This window comes from Abrus precatorius, unplaced genomic scaffold (assembly GCF_003935025.1).
Source record: "Abrus precatorius isolate BTA unplaced genomic scaffold, Abrus_2018 Scaffold7, whole genome shotgun sequence".
Taxonomy (NCBI): domain Eukaryota; kingdom Viridiplantae; phylum Streptophyta; class Magnoliopsida; order Fabales; family Fabaceae; genus Abrus; species Abrus precatorius.
The window spans coordinates 7,185,667-7,207,661 of record NW_020874417.1 but is presented as its reverse complement, the minus strand read 5'-3'; the positions used below and the strand labels follow the sequence as shown (position 1 = coordinate 7,207,661).

The following is a 21,995-nucleotide window of genomic DNA, read 5'->3' as shown; positions in this document are numbered from 1 at the left end:
GAGGGTTGATTGGGCATCCCAGGCCTTAGGAGATGGAATGAAGCCAGCCCTCACCTCTACATGAATAGCTTGAATCCTAACGGGTCACTTCACTCCCTTTCGAGAGGGATTAACTCAGACTTAGCTATCCATTGAATTTATATGATTAGGACATCGAGCTTATAGAGTACAAAGAATCAAAGTCTTTCCATTTTTTTGGTCACAGCAGAATGGAAGCTGAGGAAAGTGAAAGATTGGAACTAATATATTATATATAAATAAGCCGACATCGGCGTACCATCTAATCTCTAACTTGACGAGTCAATCTAATTAAGGAAGATGGGGTAAGGCTCGGGAAAGGACAAGTGAAGGAAGCACAGCAACGATGACTGATTTTCTTTTGCAGTCGGAGGTGAAAGTCTCTACTCCCTAGAAGAGAAGAGGGTATTGAGCCATTCTTACCAGATAACCGTAGGGCAGTCTTTTCAAAGGCAAGAGTTCAATCATTCTATAAGTGTTCAGTATGGCAGTTTCCGGCAGGGGAGTTCCAGTCCTACGTTCCATCATTCAAGAAAAGGAAGAACCGCGGAGTGAAAGTGATATCATGATTTATCGTAGAGTAGAATGAATATAGTAGAAGATGCATCTAATCTAGTAGTTGAACTCCTGTCCGCGGAAGAGATAGATGGAGATAGAGAGATGGGTCTCACATGCGCAGGGTTCGAGTCCCTGCCTATCGTTTCTTTCTTCTTTGATGGTTTGTTCTATCAGATTTGAGAGCAGTTTAAGGCTAACCATTTTTCAAATATATTGTTTCAAAGCAGTTCAATACTAACGACTCTCTAAATGAATTATTACAAAGCAATTTCTACAAATCATTGTTTAAGTTAGTGCTCTAAAAGCTCATTTCTGAAGTAGCGTCTTAAGTCTCTCATCTAAAACTTCTCTATCATTTATACCCACATCATTTCTTTCTCTCATTATGTTCATTGCCTTCATAAGATCTCCAAAAAGTGACATTTTCCGCAGAAAATATCAGCAGAGGGGTTTTCTTTCCTTATCATTCAAGATTATGGATGCTTTGTGTTTAGTTTCTTGTGTTTTCATTATTTAGATTATTTGTAGTTAAACCTCCCTTATCATGGGACTGGAATAAATTCTTGTGGTATAATCACTTTTAAATCCTACTTTTGATTTTATGATATTGATATTATTTATCAATTTAAATTATTTCTTTGTCATTTTTTATATTTTTTAATTGATCAATCTAGAGTTAATTTTAGGTAATTAATTAATAGGCAACTTTACTATTATTGATTAATAAAACTAAGAGGTAATTTTTTTCTTTAAGAGTTACAAAAATTAATTTATCACTTAAACTTCTAATCAGTTAATTGTATTTAACATAGTATTTCTTAATGTCCTTATTTATTTGTTGTTTATGATAATTAATATTACATATAAATAAAAAAAAGTCTATTATATATATATATATAATAATTAAGTAGTAATAATAATTGATAATTATTATAATACAATTGAGTAAAATTGGATCGAGAACATAAAGATGATTATAATAAGAAATCGAAGTCCTAAACTTTTATTCATATCAAATCAACTTTCTTTTTTTTTTCATCTTTAGTTCTTTAAGTTGTTTATTTTATTTTTTATTATTTTCAACATAAAATTTTTTAACTTAAAAATCACTTAAGTTTAACGAACAATAATAATAGGTGCTTGCAAATATAATTTATGTGGAAATCATAATTAAAATATTATTTTATTTTATTTATAATCAACAAGTGCATTTATTTGTAACTTCAAATTTTATTTTTTTTTGGGAATACTAAAACTTTCAACAAAGTGTATGATAACTTCATTTTAACTTTAGAGAAATTTAAATTATACTTTTATTGTTTTATATTGACTTATTAAAGATATTATTTAAAGTATACCTTAAATTAATGCTAGGTGCAGAGTAGTCCTTTTTAAAGTTCCTTCTTACTTAGGAATTTTCTAACTGTCTTTCTCCCTCAAAGGTTTAATTATTTCGTGGCGAGTTATCCTTGATTGGTTGTCTAAGAAAGTTTATCATAAAAGAGGAATGACATTGTTGAATAGTTATGGCTTTGTATAATTAGTTTGGAATCAACAAAGTTCCTGATGTTATTTGTATTTTATATAATTTTTTGAATCTTTGTTTTTAGTGTTTGTTAATAAGATATAATAATTCTGTTTTATATTTTAAGTTTAATTTTTACTTTTTAAGAGCAAACTTATCATGGAAAGAGTATATGCTAAAAATGGACATTGAGATAAAATAACATAATAAATCTAGTTTGCTATTTTAATATGTATTAAATATTTAAAAAATAAGAGTTTATTCTAGTCTTACTTTATTAAATTAGTAATATATTATTTTCTATTTTTTATTTTATTATTTCCAACAAATGAACGCTTAAATTGAAATAAAAAATATGTAAAAGAACTTGATAGATTATTTCACATTCTGTTTATGTGAACTATTTAGGTCACAGGAACATTGTTATTTTCATTCAAATGTTTAAAACTATATCTTCAATGTGAATTTCTGCTAAGTTGGAGGAGTCTTGTTTTCCCTTTCAAATTGGTGTATGTCTGGGCTCCTTTAGCTAGTTGAAGTATTTATTATATTTTCATCAATAAATCATTGCCTATAAAAGTAATAAAATACTTGATTTTTTTAAGGATGTAAAAATTAATTTACCCCGTTTTCAAATAAAATCCAAGGAAAGACGTGCTTTCATTTAAACTTTATGCATCAATCATTTGTTAGCCTTTGTCCATCCATTTCATCCCAAAAAGGCACCCAAATGCGTGAATTTTATAATGAGAACCTTAATTTTTGAAAAACATATTCTGAACATGAATCTAACTAGCGCTATCATAATAATAGTAATAAAATTATAGATCTTGGTCGGATAGAAGCATTGCATTAAAATAAAAAGTAGTGACAAACAATTATGTTTGCATATTTATTTTTGTCGCACAAGGCTTAATTGCAAAAGGGATAACACCCATTCTTCAAACCTAACCCACTTTGTTCAGCACATGGAAAGTAGAACAAGCAGATTGGGAGGTCCGAAGCAAGGTCCGAAGCTGTAGTTCTGGGAAGCAATGTCACAGTCACGAGAGAAAGAGATAAGAAGGAACAAATTAATGGACAGTGACCCTTCTTGTTTTTGCCCTATACGTACACACCGAATAAGAAGCAATTAACCCAAAGGGTGGCTGCAAGCTAAAAGTATAGAGAACTTCGGTATTATATATCTCTAGCTAACGACGAAGAAAACCCACACCAACATGCCCAGAGCAGGGGTTTCTTTACTATCTGAAAGACAATCATATATACATACAATTACGTTATTTTCTTAAATTTATATATTTTAATTTATGATCATAACAATTTTCATGTGATTTTTTTTTCACATCGTTACATTTTTAATTAAGATGTGAGGACATTGTAAAAATGAGATTTTTCCTATTTCAATTTTTTAACTAGTTGTTGAAAACAATATAATATTTTTATGATTATTAAGAAAATATATCACCAAAAATAAAAAGGAAAAATATATCTAACACACTGTACTTAGTATTTTCATTTTCTTTCTCATTATTCTGTGTTCTGACTCTTTTGCTGCTGGTGGTGGGTACGCAGTGTGGATGAGTGCCAAATTTGGACATATTCATGGTCACAACTCACATGTGTTTGAGTCATTATTCCCAATATAAGGACGTCAAGTATTTATGGAGACTTGGCTTGTAGCTGGAATTCCCTTCCTGAAAAGCTAGCCAATACCATCATGTGGATGAACTGTTAATTATTTATATATTGTTGTGTTCACTGTATATGCTAATTAAAGAAAATGGTACCGCTTTATAGAGTTTATTTTAATTTTATAAATATAATAAACTTTTATTAAAAACAAATTATATTTTTTTCATAAAAACTTACTACTTATTTAAAGATTAATATTAATGAATCTGTCTAATTAATTAAACCCTGTAATATTCTCATTACAATGTGCATCAGGCATTATTCAAGACGGAGGTTGTCTCTTTAACTCTCAGCATCATCAATGGTTACTTTCTAATGTTATTGTCAACTTTTAAAAACAACTAAATAAACAATTTGGATAAAGTCTCAAAATCAACAATAGAATCCTTAAAAAAAATATTTCATCTTTTAAAAATTTAAAGATATTAGAATGTACAAAATATTTTATGGTATCGCATTAAGAGTTATAGAAAATATATAAAATTTAAAAAAACTATTTATAATATTTATTAAAAATATTGTTTATGTTAAAATGAATTAAAGTATAATATATTTTTTATTTTTCAAAAAATATGAAAATTCAATTTATCCTATTATAAAACAAAGGACTCTTATTTTATTATGTTTTGATTAAACTCTTATATCATATTTTTTTTATTTTATCACGTCTAATACATCAGAAATATTATCTTTTGGTGGCTAAAATTATACTTACTCCAACTCTTTGAAACTGAAGTAAGATTAATTTTCATCGATTAAAACTTGGATTATGATGCATTTTAAGGATAATTTTAGTGCTTTAAGAAGAAAAAAAATTAATAAAAGAATTAAGTTTTCTTAATTTTAAAAGTTTTAAAAACTTAATTAGTTACGAAAATTAAAAAAAATTGCACATATGTCGAACTAAAAAAAATAAAATTATAGTTAAGCTTTGAATTAGTTATTTTAAAGCTGTACCAACAATAATTAAGCAACATATTGCCAGTAAGAGATAATTTAATGTGAATGGGACTGGACAAACTAAAAAATGCAAATAGATTTTTAATCGATGAACAGTTCAAAAGATTAAAATAGATATACTCTAGACCAAACAAAGAGAGAAGAAAATAAATATACTCAGATTTACATTTGCTCGTGTGCTGCTTACGCATTTTCATTTACTTATCAAAAGCAAAACTATAATGTATGTATAAACATATAATTAAAGTCATGTCCTTTTCCTAGATTCATGAAACGTCGCTCATGATGTTGCCAAATCAAGAGGCAAAGCTAATAGGCAACTTCTCATGTTCACATCTGATAATTTTCTACTTTATTAGGACATGAAAGTGGCGCATTTTCATTGAAACCCCATATGTTAACTATGGTCCCCTCTCTTAAAGCCTCTTATGAGAGTGACCTTATTGGCAAAGAGGTTTGCACAACAATTGTTGTTGGGATTAAGGGATGTGATCGTTTTCAAGGGCTTCTTGAGAAGGAGTGATTAAAGGGTGGTCCACATTTGAATCGGTGCAAATCTATCAATGAAAGGAACATGAGTTACTAGAAACATAGAAAAACCAATTAAACCGTGTAGATAGATAATAGATTAGCTATATCTTTATCTCAACTCAAATATATGGTTGAATTAATTTGGATCACTCCTATTCTCGAGTAATTGAATGTGATCTTGCTAGAGAAAAATAAAAAAGACACTAAAGAATGAAAATATAACCAGTGGATTTTAGAATCAATGTTGATGATTTTTCTTTTTTTGTCAATCTCTCTTGTAACTTAACTATATCTTGCATGGAAAAAGGATATAAATCTTGCATAAACAGAAAGCTGATCATCGTCATCATAAATAACATAGCCCAGAGTGAGAAAATCAATATTAAAGAGAAAGAAAGTGTGGATAGTGACGTGTGTCCTGGATGGCCGAGAAAGGTTTAGACATATGAAAGAGTGAAATGTAGTTGCGGTTAATATATATATATAAAGGCAAAACGAGTCAAACATTCATGAATAACCATAAAGAAGAAAGTGGTAACAAATATCATTAAATTACCATTTTAGATAAATTATGTGAAAAATTCATTGACAAAGGGAACCTCTCTCTGCTCCTTCTAACAACATGCAAGAAAGGTCACCCTCGCTCTTTTTCAATCTAGCTGAATTAGGAGTAAGTTTCAAGTTAACAAATGGTAAATGTGATGACTTGCCATTTCGCACTCCAGTCAGTGAAAGAATCGAAAGCGAGAAAACACGCAAGGTGAGAAAAATAAATCTAACTATACACAAATGATTAATATTAGAAATTTTTTAATGGTCATATGAACATTTTAAGAAGTTAGACTGGAAAGGATAAATCTTAATTATTATATTAAATTATATAATCTTTTTAATTTTAACAATCCAATATAATTGTGTGATTAATATTTACTTTTTAATATATATATATGACTTTTTTAATTTGTAAAATTTTCTTGATTAAACTATACATGTCCTTTGTAATTTTAAACATTTTTTTTATACATTTTCCTTTTAATTTAAAAATTTGCATTTTACTTAAATTAAAAAGAAATTATTCAATTCACGATATATATCTCTTAGTATCAAATTAAACATTACTCCCTTAGGAGTATAAGTTTAATCTGTTATTGTAATCTCCCTTAAATAATACAACGTGTCTTTCTTTACTCTTTTCTTTTCAACCTTAAATTTATATTTTAATGCATATCATTTATATAATTTTAAATATTTCCTTTTAATCAAGAATATATCTCGATTGTAATTTTTCAATTTTCTCTTACTTTTTAATTTTATCTAATTTATAATGCACACTAGTACAAAGTACAAAATATCGTCAATTATTCAAAATAATTGCATTAATTGATTATTTGATCTACCGTATATTTGCATCTGAAAGAGTTTAACTAGTACCTCTCTCAATTCCCCCTGGATATATTTGTTTCTGATCATTGACTTTTTTTAGTTGAAAATACGTTTTGTCCATCAATTTAATTGCAGTGCTAAATCTCCGTGTATGATTTAACTCATATTAAACAATGTGTTCAAGTGCTATAGATTGACTAAAACAAAGTGAATATAGAGGTTGAGATTTAGGAGAATCTAATGTTCTCATACATATTAGGAATTGATAGACTTGCCTATTTATATGTATATTAGTTACCTGCTCCTTCAACTTATGAAGATGCTCTCTGGCTTCATCGTAATGTCATTTCAGGGATAGTGTTAGTGTTTTGTCTTTATAAATTAATTTTTAATTAGATATCTCATAGCAAGAATATAATTTTTTATTCATATTTATTTATATTTAAAAGATAATATTTTCCTCACACTGTATTAGAATAGTTTAACTTGTTCAGATTATTTAGTAAATGGAAATTGACTTAATTGAAAGAGCAAACGATTTTTTTTATCAGCGAACTAAATATATTAAAGGATTACAAAGTGTAACCCAACTCTTATACACATACATAAGATTCAACTAAAGAACAGTCTGAAAGACAAATTAAAGAACTAATATGACATGGGAACCCATATTAGTTCTTTAATTCAACTAAAGAGCAAATTAAAGACAAATTAATCCAATGCCATCATCTTATTTTACTTTCAATAACTCTCCCGTGATTTTCTAACAAGAAACTGCATTTTTGGGATTTGCGTGCTCACTGTGTTCTGAGAAATCTGAATGCTTTGTACCTCAATAGATTGAAAAAAGATATAAAATTTTGAAAAAAAAAATAGATTCTGTGGAATATATAACTCATGCTCTTTAAGGTTCTCTAAATTTTGAGTAACCTAGCTACAAATATCTCTTTTCTAGAAGTTGATTAGCTACTTCTAATTTTGTTTTAGGATATTTTTTTTCTATTTGTTGGTCATTATTTATTTTACATGCAAGAGATCGTGCAACTACTATAAGATTTGAAAAAGGAATTGATTAAAATTGTAAATATTTCTTTCATGACTTTCTTAATTAAGATATGAGATCCAATATGTAGTATAAATTAATTTGATTTTTCACTATAAATATTAGATTGACTTAATTTTTTTTAGACTTGACTATATCATTTCTTATTATCCAGCTCAAAAAATAAAAAATAAAAGACAATAAAAATCAATAAAATAAACAAATTATCTGTCGAGAAAAAGGAAAGAACTTGATTTGAATCTCGATAATTTTTTTATTCAAACAATACTGATTTTCAAGATCTATGCTATCAACTTCCCAGCCATCTCTCAACAATTATCCCTTCATTCAGTAGCATGATTCTTGTAGAGTCAAATATATCATGATGGCTGCAAACCTAATGCCATACAATCCTTGTTCTTCTTGTCTTTCATTACCTACAACCTATGTATCTTGCAATGCCTAGGTACATACACCTGAACTCCCAACCAAGCATAGCATTTCATTTAGACTTCATATGAGAATTGACGCCCAAAAAAAAAAAGTAACCTGAATTCTCATCAGATATCAAACTATACTAATAAAAAAAGTATGGTATTTAATTTGATTCCCCCAAATAGGAGAGCTGTCTTTTCTACGACCATACCAAAAATAAGTTTTACAGTCTAATTGTTATATTACAGATTAAATTTGAAAAAAAAAAGTAATAAATATTAACTTAACATTACTCTATTACTAATTTATCCTGTGAAAACTAATTTCACAACTCACCCAATATTCATGTATTTATATGTATGAAAACCAAAAGGCTATTATCTTTTGTTTAACAAAACACACATGGGGGGAGAGAGAGAGAGAGAGAGAGAGGAGGGGAATGAAAGAAAAAAATATATACAAAGGACATTATAAGTAGCAGCTAATTAATTATTAAGAAAGAAGAAAGGGGGGAAAAAAAAAGACAAGAAAAAGGAATAAATGGAAGAGTGTGGTGTGTGCGTACTTAGTTACCGAGGGAGATTACATGGTCTTAGCCATTCGTGTCGTCTGAATGAATTAAACATGGTTGAGGACCACTCTAGCGAGCTGCAGAATCCTGCAACAGATATAAAAAACAGCCAACAAAGAAATAAAGAACCGACACCAACTAGTAGTACCATGCATGGTCCTGGAAAGAGACTATAAGAGAAAGAGAGAGACTTTACCAAAGAAGTTGGGGTCATTTCTTAGTTTTTCTAAAGTTACAATTCATTATTTAACACATCCCTGCTGTCTCTTCAATACACGTACGTGAAATAAGAATTTTTTTTTTTCAACGTGAAATAAAAATATTATTTATTAATTTTTATTATATATCCTTAAAGATACATTTAAAAAATCAAATCATAAAACTACGAAAAAGAATTGATGTGTACGCTGAGAAACCATGTATGCACCTCACCAGTAATGGTAAATCTATATTATCTTACCAGTAGAAAACATTAAAATGTGATTAATAATATCAGCATAAAAATATATTAAACTAATAATCTCATTAATTTAAACTTTTAGAGTTGAGAATAATTATTTAAATATAATAATTTTTCTAAATAACGTATTTATTATATGAAAATTATAAAAATGTAATAAATATTTTTGATAAAATGGTATTATTAATCATTTAATTTCAATTTAAAAAATTAAATCAGGCATTTTTTAAATAATACTATAATTTTGATAATTATTGTAATATCTTAATTATATGAATTTAAAATTTGAAATATATATAAAGGTACGTCGGTTATAAAATTAGGCAACAGCAGCGAGGGTAATGCATTGGTATTATATATATATATATATATTAAAATGATAAAAATTTAATAAATTATGATAATTTAAAAAATAATTTATTAAGTATTATAGATTTTATATAAAAACAAAGATATTTGTGAAAAAATTGAAAGTTTATATAAAATAATAAGAAAAATTTTATTAATATAAATATTTATTAAAAATTGAAGGTTTATATAAGATAATAAAAGATATTTTATAAATACAAATATAAATATTAGAGCTGCCAAGGTTTGGACATTAAAATTTAGAACTCAAATGAATACAATTATTTCTAACTCACTCTGATTAGGTCAGAACCTTTAGGAAGGGTTAGCCCAAAGGTCACTTGCAGTTTATATTGTTTTATTATTTTTTTATAAATAAATATAATTATGGGTTGATATTCATAGTTTTAATATATATATATATATATATATATATATATATATAGTCTACGAATTTAACAGGATTTAATTTGAATATTTAAAAAACTAAAAAAACCATCGTGAATAGTTAAATTTAAGAAGACCAAAATTTTATGTACATTTTAGTATAGGGACAAATAATGTAATTAAGTTTAGTGTTTAATATATCATCCTATTTACGTGCATTCTTTATACGTTTAAATAAAAAATCATAATGTTAAAACTTCTTTGAGACCTTGATGTCAACAATCCGTGCATGTGACAACTTTTCCTTCAAGCTGACATCAAGTTGCTTCTTTTATGATGTAGGTTTCCTTTTTTTTAATTTTAGGCAATTTATACAATCAATTTAAGAGTGAAAATAAAGAATTAACTCTGTATTTATTTTTTTTAACTTTTAATACATATTTAAATAAGTCATCTTGAAAAAATAATAGTATCATGAAGCATACTACTTGTATAAACTCGCTATCCGCGCTAAGATAAGGTTTGGACTTTGGGTTATTTTTATCTCATCTCAAAACGTGATACAATTTATATAAAATAATAAGATTAAATTAAGTAACTAACTTTTATTTCTAAAATTTAAAATGAAACTAATAAAAAATAAATAAATATATGATAAAATTGGAATAGAGGACTTGCACATTGTATAGAGTAACAAATGAATAGTTTATCATAGCCAATTTAGTTATATAATCATGCATGATTAAGAAAAAATATGATAATTATTATACATTGGTGTTTGAATTAAAATCTCCTTCTTTGTTGAAAAGTTTTCTTTTATCTTACGGATGAAATATGCAAATATTGGACAGGCGAGCTCCATTAGCAAGTATATTTTTATTAAATGAAGAAGTTATTTATTAAAAAATTAACATTCATTTTTATATAACCTAAATTTAATTATTTTGAGATGACAAGGCAAAAAGCAAAATAGTTGAATTATATGAAAGAGTATCAACCATCCTATAATGGCAAGAGAATGCACATTTACACAGAATTTATATTGCTTGTTAAATACTACATCTGATTCTATTTATAAAAAATAAATATTGAATTCATTAAAACCAATAAAGAATAGTTATATGTCTTGTATTTAAACAAATTTTCAAAAATATATATAATATCAATTGACATCTTATATAGAATGTGTACATGAATAAAAGGTGAGTACCTTTTTAACAAGATTTTACCAATTAATGCATTTAGAAGTGAATCTTTATTTTTTATAATTAAGACAAAAATATATTGATAGTTATTTTTTATAAATAAGAATGGGGTAATAATAATTAAAATAATTATATATTGCTTAATGAATTCATAATCCTTAATTAGTGGTGGTGGTTTAAAAACATATTTGATGGTTTTAAATATTGAATTTGGATCCTTCACAAAGGAAAATTTTATCTAAAAAAGTGTCATAAATATGATGAAGGAGATAGCTCAAAGTCTTGCACAATGGAAAGTATGACAAATATTTAGTTAGTAGTCAAACAAAGTAGTCAAACAAAGTTATTTAATTTTTTTTATTTTTTTTTTTGCACTATACTCTGATCTCTATGACGTGCAATAATATTTAATGTGAGGTTGAGTGTTATTATTTTAGGAATTAGTTCTTAATAAATAAATAGCTCTATTATTTGAGTGACATCAAAAAGACAAGTTTCATATATTTACTCATTGAGTGTGAAGTTACAAGCCTCAAATATCTTATGAATATCCCAATGTGTAAATAAAGGTGACAAATATTTGTGTAAATATTTTATCACAAAATCATCACAATTTCACGACACAATAAATGTTAATTTACATTAATTTGTGTAGATATTATAAGTTTTTTGGGCATGAATGTTATTTCACATTAATGTGTTAATTTAATTTAATAAACGTTAATACTTAAACACAACTTTTTTATTCAAATTGAAGATCACATTAAATTAAAACAACTTTCTTTCAATTAATTCACATGTTTGATTGTAAAAAATATTGATTTATCATTTAATTAATCATCATTAGTTGTTATTGGTATAATAATAATAATAATAATAATCTTTATTCTCTATAAGTTTTTAATTTTCACAAATTTTATTTATGAGACTTCACCACTTATGACTCCAACTGCACGGTGCAGGGGTGAAACTATGTAAACTTTGAAGAGCAAAATCAAGTGTAGAATAATGTTGAAAGTTTACCCAAAAATTTACTTTTAAGACAGTAGCATCTATCACAACATAATATTTTCTTCCTTTAATTTTTCCAGCGGGTGAAATTGGTTGATGATGGTTAGGATAATTAGAAATGGTGAAAATGAATTTAAAAAATTAAATTGAAGTATTACCAAAACAACATATTTTAATTTGATTTTTGCTTTTCCGTATCTAGCTAAGACCCCCTAACTGTTTTTGGCTTTGGATTTTAACGATCGTGAATATGAGAAATTTGTCGTCCTGAAGCACAGCTCAAAGAAAATGCATGCCATCTTTTTCCCAACGTAGTTGGCGTTCAAACATAAGTAAAAGTAAACAATTTAATCCTTAATAGCAACGTTAAAGTTAGGAAATCACCACTAGTGCCATGTTAACGAATCCCATTTAGTGACAAATAACATCGCAATATTTGAAATTAAAAAGAAAGAGTTATGAAACCAAATTGGAAAAAAAAGAAAACACAATAAAGGACAAAAGTTTTTCTTTTTTTTTTCTTTGCTTAATATGAAAATCAAAATTTGCAGAATTCATGTAAAATTTTCCAAAATTCAAGTGATTTAAATAAAGTGGTAGAGATTTATTTATACAAGGATTAATATTTAACAATATCAATTCATTCTTGTGAGAAAAGTTATCTTTAAACTTTCTTGAAGGTGTATATATTTTTCGAAAGGGAGGAAATAAGAAAAGAAAAAAGTGATAAATATGATGAGTGATTGGATAAAAAAGAAAGAGAAATATAGGATATAAAATAAATATAAAAATAAAATGTTAAGAAACTAAGGTTACCCTTGTAGCAAAATTCTTATTCTTCAATACTTTTTCAATTAGTTTACACTGAAATTTAAAAAAGGATAACAAATTACAGTGAAATTAGTTCAAATGACACCCTTAATGAAAGGTTGTAAAGTTTAAGAAAAATCAATGTATTTTTTCTTTTACAAAAGTGTAGATTTAAAAAAAAAATCAACAATTAAATGTGTCAATTTTAGTTTATATATGCACAGTAATATTTAACCATGTAAATAAGATAAGAACTTTAACAGTTAAACGATTCCGTTTTTAATTTATACATTCAAAGTAATATTTACATATGTAAATATCAGAAACCCTGTATGCTAATACTAACAATAAAAAGAGGAAAAATTAATTTATTTACAGTATTTTATGACTTTATTAATTAATATAATTATATTCATATGCCATTAATCACTTGAAGATTATTTTAATATTTCTAATAATAAAAAAAGAAAACAACTTAAAGGTCCACATAAGTAATTATGGTGAACATCTAATTTTAATTAAAAATTAACATTAAATGTACTTATTATATTATTCTTGTAATAATCGTCATTAATTTGATCTTTCATACTTAAATTTGACAATTATTACTTAATTTGATATCTAAATAATGAAAACCAAATTGAATAAACATGACCACAATTAGAAATCAAATTTCTTGATAATAATAAAAGTCAAAGGCTATATTATTCTTTATGAATTAAATTGGTTAACAGCTGTTAAAATCAAACATTAAATTTATTAATTGTGTGTGTGTGTGTTTTTTATTTTTTTTATCTTATTTGACGTGTTATTTTAGGGGTGTGAATAATAAGATTATTATTATTATTTTGGTAAGAAAGAAGTGGGTGGGTGTATAGATGAAGTTACACTTGCATGTGGATCCAAAAATAAGTGAAAGGGAGTGAAGGTGGTACTTTGAGAAGGCGAAGCCAGACTCAGACTTTGTGGCCTTGTCAGGCTTCACTCTGAGATGGATCAGACCCAATTGTCCATAGATTAGTCCCCACACTCCCTCTGTTTATAGGACCCACCACACCCCTTTGCCCTTCTCTCTCTCTCTCTATCTCTTGCTTCTACTTCTACATCTCCTTCTTCGCCTTCTCCTCTGTACACACTAAAACACACACACACACACACACACGAAAACACACTAAAGCAACACAACACACTCTCTTCACTCTTCAATGGACAAGTCAACAACAGAGAGAGAAACCCACGACTTCATGAACGTTGACTCCTTCTCTCAGCTCCCCTTCATCCGCCCCGCACCCCCCAATCCCATCAAAGAGAGAAACGGCATTCGCCTCTTTGGCATCGAATTCGCCAGCGGAAACGACGCCGTCCAACCCCAAGACGACACCCAATCCAATGAAACGACAACCAACAACATCAACGCATTCGACCTCGACTCCACCACAAACGACACCACCAACACCAACACAAACACAAACACCAACAACCCCACCAACACCAACAGCGAGAGTAGCCGCAGATTTGAATGCCACTACTGTTGCCGAAACTTCCCCACTTCCCAAGCCTTAGGGGGTCACCAAAACGCGCACAAACGCGAACGCCAACATGCGAAACGCGCGCATCTTCAGTCAACCATGGTGCACGGAAGCACTTTCTCCGACGGGCATCACCACGTGTATAACCTCATGAACTATCGCTTCAGTTCAACTCCAACAACACCAATGCCTTATCCAACGTGGAATACAAACGCCCCAAACACCACAAACGTCAACACAAACAGGTTCTACGGAACAACAACCTCTTTTTCTCATCAACAACAACAACCTATTAATGGAAGCCCCTTGGCCTTTTGGCGAGTTCCGAGTGGCACTAGTAACCCTAGTTTCAACCATGAACGGTCGTTGCCGACGTTGTTTGGTGGCGAGGAAATTAATAATGTCAGGTCCTCGCAGGTTGTTGGAGCCTCTGGTTCGCATTCCAAACGCGGTAGTGTCCACGACCATGTGAGTTTGGATCTTCATCTGTAATAACATGTTTCCATAATTTTCGTACATAAATATCGGCCAATAACCAATGATTTGGCACAACCAGAATCACTAGATTTCGCAGCGACTCTTTCTTAGAGCGGCTCTGGGAATTGGGATTCAGTTTATAAAATATGAGAATTTTCTTTCCGTTACTTGTAGGAAGAATTTGTTTTCATTTCTAATTCTTTTCTTTCTTTTTTACATTAACAGTTGAATTTTACATCATATATATGCTACATGTGGTTTAATTATTACAATCTATTTAATTAAATATTTGAATGATGATTACCGTCCATTAATCTTTCTCTACTATTTTTCTTTTATTTTGCTAACCATAAAGCATTGGTTGCTGAACTAAAGATTTGCTAGGCATTCTTGATTTTAAAATTAGATACTATATATACGAAAAAAGAAAGAAAGAAAGAAAAACATGTGTTTTGTTCTAGCTACTATATGCTGATTTAAGAGCGGGGTATAGATTATAGGTTCATTGCAAATAACCTATGTATGTAACTATGTATAGTCACGTCGTCGTTTCTTGATCCGGACTGGGAAATCGTTTCACACGTGTGGGGATCATGTAAAGGGTAAGGGACAGTTGTGTGCGCATGAACATTTTGTCCAGACACACGTGTGCCCAAATCCATCATATTGTCCAGGCAGGTGGGGTGATGAGAGAGGTGAGTTCTGATTCAATGCAATGTAATTGTGAAAGGTCATGATGATAAGATTTGATGGGTCTGCTCAAATTTTTGCAGAAAGAAAGTGATATTTCCATGCCATTAGCAGGCACCATTTGCTCCCCAAATTAATTAATTTCATAATTACATGTGTAGTTGCTCCTTTTGTTTTTCACTCACTTATTTACGCAAGTGCAAAATGTAAAGAGAAAATTAATAATGACAGGTGTATGAATATATGAAGATGCATAGACATCTTTCTATATAGATGTATTATTGGTGTTTGCCTATACGCATCGGCTTAATATTATGTCTTTTTTGTCTTTCTAAGATGCATGGAGGAACCTAGCTCCATATTCTACGAGACCTAGCTAGGGCTTAGGAGACAAAGTGAGCAATATCGAGGCTTGTAAACACACGCACTCGCACACACACACTAACATTTTCGTATTCTTGTGCTTTCTCTGAGTCAATAAATGGGAGAAGGAACATTTTCTGCAAGAGCATGTGCATGTTGGTTCTGCAAGAACATGTTCGAGCATTTTCTGTGTTGTTCATTGTAGTAAAGGATGACCCCAGTTGACTCTACTGGATGCAGATATTGAGCAAATTGAAGTGGTCCTGATGTTAGGGAAATTTGAAAGTGTTGTGGAGGATCTAGAGGTAGAATTAGAGTTGATGCATGTGTAATGAGTATTGGGTAATCATTCAAAATTGAAGTGACAATAGTCAATAATTACTAAGTTGATGAGTACTGTTGACCCACAAGTAGGAACGCATGGGTCACTTCTTTTATGCCCTTGTTTCCAAAACACAAATCTCATCATTCAAAGGAAGTGGTACCAAGGGCTTTCATGGGTTTAAAATGGCAAAACCAACCCTCAGAAAAGGATGTGTCTTCCTTTTCCTCTCAAAGACTTTAAGGAACATATGAACATGGTAGTTAGACTGCCATCTTTATTTTCCCATCTTCTGTACCCATTGCTTTTATGTCTGTGATACACATAGCGAGAGAGAGAGAGAGAATTACAAATGTTAGGTGGGTTAGTTTTCGTGTGGTGAGTATAAATATGGGACTTGGGAGATTCCTTCTCTAGGGAAAGAGGGAGGAGGAGGACATGTTCTCCTTAACAATAATAGACTGATAGTTAGTACTGATGCTTCTGTCTACTTTAATCATCTGTTATTTTGGCAGCACAAAGGGTCAGTGATTTATTTGCAACAATGTCCACTACCCAATGTATTACCTTACCTATAACTTTCAGAGAAAAAGGCAACCAATCACGCACACATGTTAAAGGTCCATTCTCCTCAACAATATTGTTGGGACACACGATTTTGACTAACAATACCACCATGCAGACAAGACTTTTAATGTAATCCCCTCTTAAGCTAATTATAATATAAGAGAGATAACATTTATGTCAATGAAAACATACTACCGTTTGTGAGGTGACTGGTAAACAGCAAGTGTGTTAGAATAATCAATATTAATTGGGCCTCCTTAATTAAGGTGAAGAAGCTTAATCAGCACCGGCACAAATGGTCAACACTTAATTAGGTAGGATATTCGATCCTTTGTCAAGTCACCTGTTTTCCCTTTCTAACCATGTGTGCTTCCACCTCAAATGTTTTTTTTTTTTTCGGGAAGATTAAAATAGAAGCGGCACGCAGTGATCAGTGATACATTAGTTAATCTGGCTTAAATATACATGAGAGGTTCAGACGTACCAAAATTTTATTCAATTCTGGATATTTAACTCTACTTATATGGCTTCGGTACTTTTCCACCCGTCCCATTTCCTGCTGTTATTTCCAAGTTCAAGTCTCGAGAAACTCAACTATCCTAAAAGGCTGGTAAATAATTTAACTTGGCTACTGCTTTGGCCATCTCATGATCTGCACCTCCAATATGTAGTACCACTCTTGAATGCAGTCAATCAGATTTCTTATGCACATCGTGTAGTCCTGACCTAGAAGACTTAAGCATATACATTAATTATTCTTTAGCTGAGTGTGCTGTTTTCGTATTAAGGTTTCTTTAATGATATTCTGTTCTAGCTACAACGCTAACTAGAGACAAAATATATATCATATTATACGTATGTATGAAAGACTTTTAAGAAACAATTCATTCTCCAAACAAGTTATTATTTGGCAAAATATTTTTTATCTTACAATTAAAATTTTATAAATAATTTTTTACGAAAAGCATACTGTACTTTTATTGCATGATTCAGCATAAAGTCATTTTTTGAAACTTAAAATTACATGTATATTGTATACGTTTATATTTATTTATGGATAATCCGAAAATGAAAACTGTGTTTTCATAATCGAAAGTCAACCAAAGTTCTTAATTTCAATCTTGTCCAGTAAATAATCTTGCTGCAAACCCATCTTAGAATTTTGTTAAACTGATTACATGTTTTAGGGTTGGTTCAAGTTTAATTTAGTATAATAATTATATTACATATTCTTGGACATGTATTATTTTTCTCTCTCTTTGCTTTCCATCTTTTATATGAAAAGTTCAAGGGAGGATATACCTTTAGTGTACTGGATAGAAACTAACTTGGTCCTACTTGTAGGAAAAGGAAACCGAATACCTATTTGGTCTCATTTGTCCAGATACTCTTCGTCAGGATTAAGAGGTAATTAAACTCAATTTAAGGTAATAATCAAGATATTATTTATTTTAAATAAAGGGCTAAAATTAAGACTAGCTTGACAGGCCCATTAGCCCACTACAGTGCCTATATAAGGAAGGTAAAAGTACATGTGAAGAGTTGATTTTTCATTACTAAAATAGCATTCAGAACCTAATCCTGACTTCAGCATCAGAATGCCTTTTGCAGGTACCCTCCCCACGTCAGCAACAATCAGAGAGACGTCATCACTGCAGATCAGAGACTTCAAGATTAGTGTTTCTCAAGCAGGAACATTTTGGCGCCCACCGTGGGGCCGCAAACCACAACAAAGGAAACTCTTTTTCGGCTTACCTATGGTACTGATGCCATGGTGCCGGTAGAGATTAGAGAACCTTTATTTCAAAGGGAGAATTTTGAGGAATCGGCTAATAACGAGACTCTGGCCGTCAACCTGAACTTAATAGCTGAGGTGCGTGGCCAAGCAGCCATTATGACCGAGGCCAGCAAAAGAATGATGGCTAGAAAATTTAACTCCAAAATCAATCCACGACAATTTTATGAAAATGACTTAGTATGGTGAGTAACAGGAGATGCACGAAGAGATCAGCGAGAGGGAAAGTTAGCAGCTAACTGGGAAGGCCCCTTTCGGGTAGCGGCAAGATTAGACAATGGAGCATACAAGTTAGAAATATTGAAAGGAAAGCTTATACCGAGAACTTGGAATGTTACACACTTGAAGCATTACTATAGTTAAAGGCTTGTAATTTGTAATCGGTGTACTCTTTTTCTCCCCCAGGCTTTGTCCTCTTAAAAGAAAGTGAAAAGGGGTTTTCCTGGAAAGGTTTTTAACAAGGCACCTCATCAATAAAATACTACTTTTCAACTATACGATTTTTGATGCATTAGGATTTCTTTCAAGCATTTCATTTAAATAAATAAAATTCCTTCCGAGTACTCCTACTCAGCCAAGGTTGAATCGTTATAAAAATTTCCTTCCAAGTATTTCTACTTGGCAAAGGTTGAATTAAAAATTTCCTCCCGAGTACTCCTACTCGGCCAAGGTTGAATCGTTATAAAAATTCCCTCCCAAGTATTTCTACTTGGCCAAGGTTGAATTAAAAATTCCCTCCCAAGTATTTCTACTTAGCCAAGGTTGAATTAATTAATTCCCTCCCAAGTACCCCTACTCGGCCAAGGATGAGTCATTATAAAAATTCCCTCCCAAGTATTTCTATTTGGCTAAGGTTGAATTAATTAAATTCCCTCCCGAATACCCCTACTCGGCTAAGGTTGAATCATTATTAAAATGTCCTCCCAAGTATTTCTACTTGGTTAAGGTTGAACTAATTAAATTCTCTCTCGAGTACCCCTATTAGGTCAAGGATAGAAAATTATTTAATCGCTACCGAATCTCCTTACAAACGTTATCCTTACAATTAATTGTATGAATTGTATAATAAGCGTTCGGTTATGATTGGATAAGTTATTTAGGTTTCCAATACACAGGTACAAAAATCCAAAAAAGAAAGTTGTATTTCAAAATTGTGAGGAATTACAAAATTGGGGCACTATTGGCCAGACAGTACAAAAGAAAAAGATAATTCTAAGATTGTTCTTCCCCAGCATCCGGTCCAGGGCCCTCGGGAGGAGGATTATGTTCATCAGCAGCGCGGCTAGGGGCTTCGGCATCCGATTCTACATCGTCATCTACTTCAGTGTAAGGTATGAACCGGCCACCGAAGAAGTCTTTAGTAATGTCAAAATGAAAGTCGGCCGAGACATGACAGAATCCATGACATTGACGAACAGCGTGCTTAAAACCAGACTCGTGTTCAAAGGCAACTTACTCTGAACACTTTGCGGCAAAAGCCTTCAGGTCGGTTTCAGCCTTTTTCCTTTCAAGTGCCAAGACTTCCTCCATCTCGGTCGACTTGGCCCTTAGTGCTTCCTCCATTTGAGCAGACTTCACCCTTAGTGCCTCCATTTCCTCCTCTTTCGCCCTCAAAGCTTCCTCGGCTGTTTTGACTCGTCCCTCCACTATCTGGTAGTGCTTCTTGTACTGATTGACCTCAGCCTCCAAGGATTGAATGGTCTCGCCAAGGCTGGATTGAGCCTCTCGGCTCTCCGCTAGGGCTTCTTGTGAAGCCGAATACGCCTTCTGCATATTCTTCACCTCAAGAATTAGATCAACAACCAGCCTTTGAAGCATAGCTGTCGATCGTACTTGAAGTTCTGCATAGCACCACCAGAGTGACTCAAAGTTTAAACTGTTGACCAATTCTTTTCCTGAATTAGACAACAAGTTAGGAGCAGCTAGCCGGCCAGCGTGAGTTCCAGTTGCGAGGAAGGTTTCGGTAAGCATATCCAGAGGAATTACCGGATTGGAGGAACTACTCGCCCTTTCCGTAGCTGCCGTTCGGGTTTGCTTGCGTGCCCCTTCTACTGCATTTGGCCCACCCGAATGGACATGTTTTCTTTTTTTCTCCTTCTCGGTCTCCTTGCCCTTGCCCTTGTCTTTGCGCTTCTTGGGCTGATTTTCTGCAAGGACTAGGTCTTTGGGAGGAGGGCGAGGTTCAGATACTTCCGGAAGTTGATCAATTTGAGGGTGTCAGTGCTCCTCAATAGCTATACCTTCTGGCGTCCTCTGCTTCAAAGTACGACGGAAGGTTGGTACATCAACACCTCGTTGAGCCATTAAGCTTACATTAAAAATAATAAGTCAAATCAATACAACTTGATTCAAAAAAATAAGTCAAACCCATATCCCAACGAGGACATGGAGACTTGAGCACGAGGAGTATATGTCAGGCAGGTAGTTCCCGGGGGAGGGACTTCAAAAATTCTAATTTCTGATAACTTCTTAGCCGATAACATGTCCTCGGGGAATATGTCATATCGGCGAGGCGTCCGAGTTCAATGAAAGGGGAAGAGGGAATTATTCTCGCTATCAAAAAAATAATTTCTACCTACAGGGTTCACGGTCACCTTGAAGTAGCCGGTTTTGAAGCCCTTGAAGGACGAAGTATAAGGTTTAAACAAAGGAAACTCAGGTTGTCTTACTAAAGATACCCACCTTGCTAAGTCTGATGGGCGGATACAAAAGAAATAAAGAAATAGGCCTACACTAGGTTCTATATAATGGAATTTACAAAGTATCCTAAAGGCCTATATTGCCGCCCACCCATTCGAGTGAAGTTGTGTCGGCGCTACATTTAAAACCCTCAAAACTCTAATTTGGAACTCATCAAAGGGTAGCCTAATACTTAACTCCTTAAATATATATTCATACATAAAGAAGGTGTCGATCATTCCAACACCCCCCAAGAAAACAAATTCATGGTTCTCGGTTTCGTCCCCTTTGCAAGGATTGAGGCATATCGGATACAGCTCAGAGGCCTCCCACAAGGAAATGTCACAATTATCTACAAAAAATTGAAGACTTTTATTTCTTCGGAAACAAGAAAAGTATGTGGTCACTTCACCATGCACCCACTCGTATCCAGGTATCGTACAGGGGGGAACACCTGTCTTTCCCTAGGGGGACTAGTACTCGATAGGGGTTGAGAAGCGTCAATATCACTTGAAGCAGACGACTCGGTCTCGTTGCTGCATTCCCTGACTTGTGCTTCTTCAGCCCTCTCGTTCGGTATGGATAAAACCTCGCCACTCCCCTCAGTTTCGTTCATTATGTCTACCTCGACAGT

The 21,995-nt window shown here is 31.6% G+C and overlaps 1 protein-coding gene across 1 annotated transcript; it reads left to right on the top strand.

Moving 5' to 3' along the window:
- The first annotated feature begins 14,107 nt into the window (after positions 1-14,107).
- Positions 14,108-21,255, top strand: LOC113873032 (zinc finger protein 8-like). Its single transcript, XM_027510984.1, has 3 exons — positions 14,108-14,936; positions 18,232-18,294; positions 18,485-21,255. Exons 1-2 carry the CDS (start codon positions 14,145-14,147, stop codon positions 18,289-18,291), a joined length of 852 nt encoding a protein of 283 aa, XP_027366785.1. The 5' UTR covers positions 14,108-14,144; the 3' UTR covers positions 18,292-18,294; positions 18,485-21,255.
- Positions 21,256-21,995: the final 740 nt, after the last annotated feature.

What these genes read in the sequence shown, in the direction of transcription:
- LOC113873032 (XM_027510984.1), top strand. Translation starts at nt 14,145, where the DNA reads ATGGACAAGTCAACAACAGAGAGAGAAACCCACGACTTCATGAACGTT. An exon ending in GCGGTAGTGTCCACGACCAT is followed by an intron (nt 14,937 to 18,231) that starts GTGAGTTTGGAT and finishes TCCTACTTGTAG; the next exon opens with GAAAAGGAAACCGAATACCT.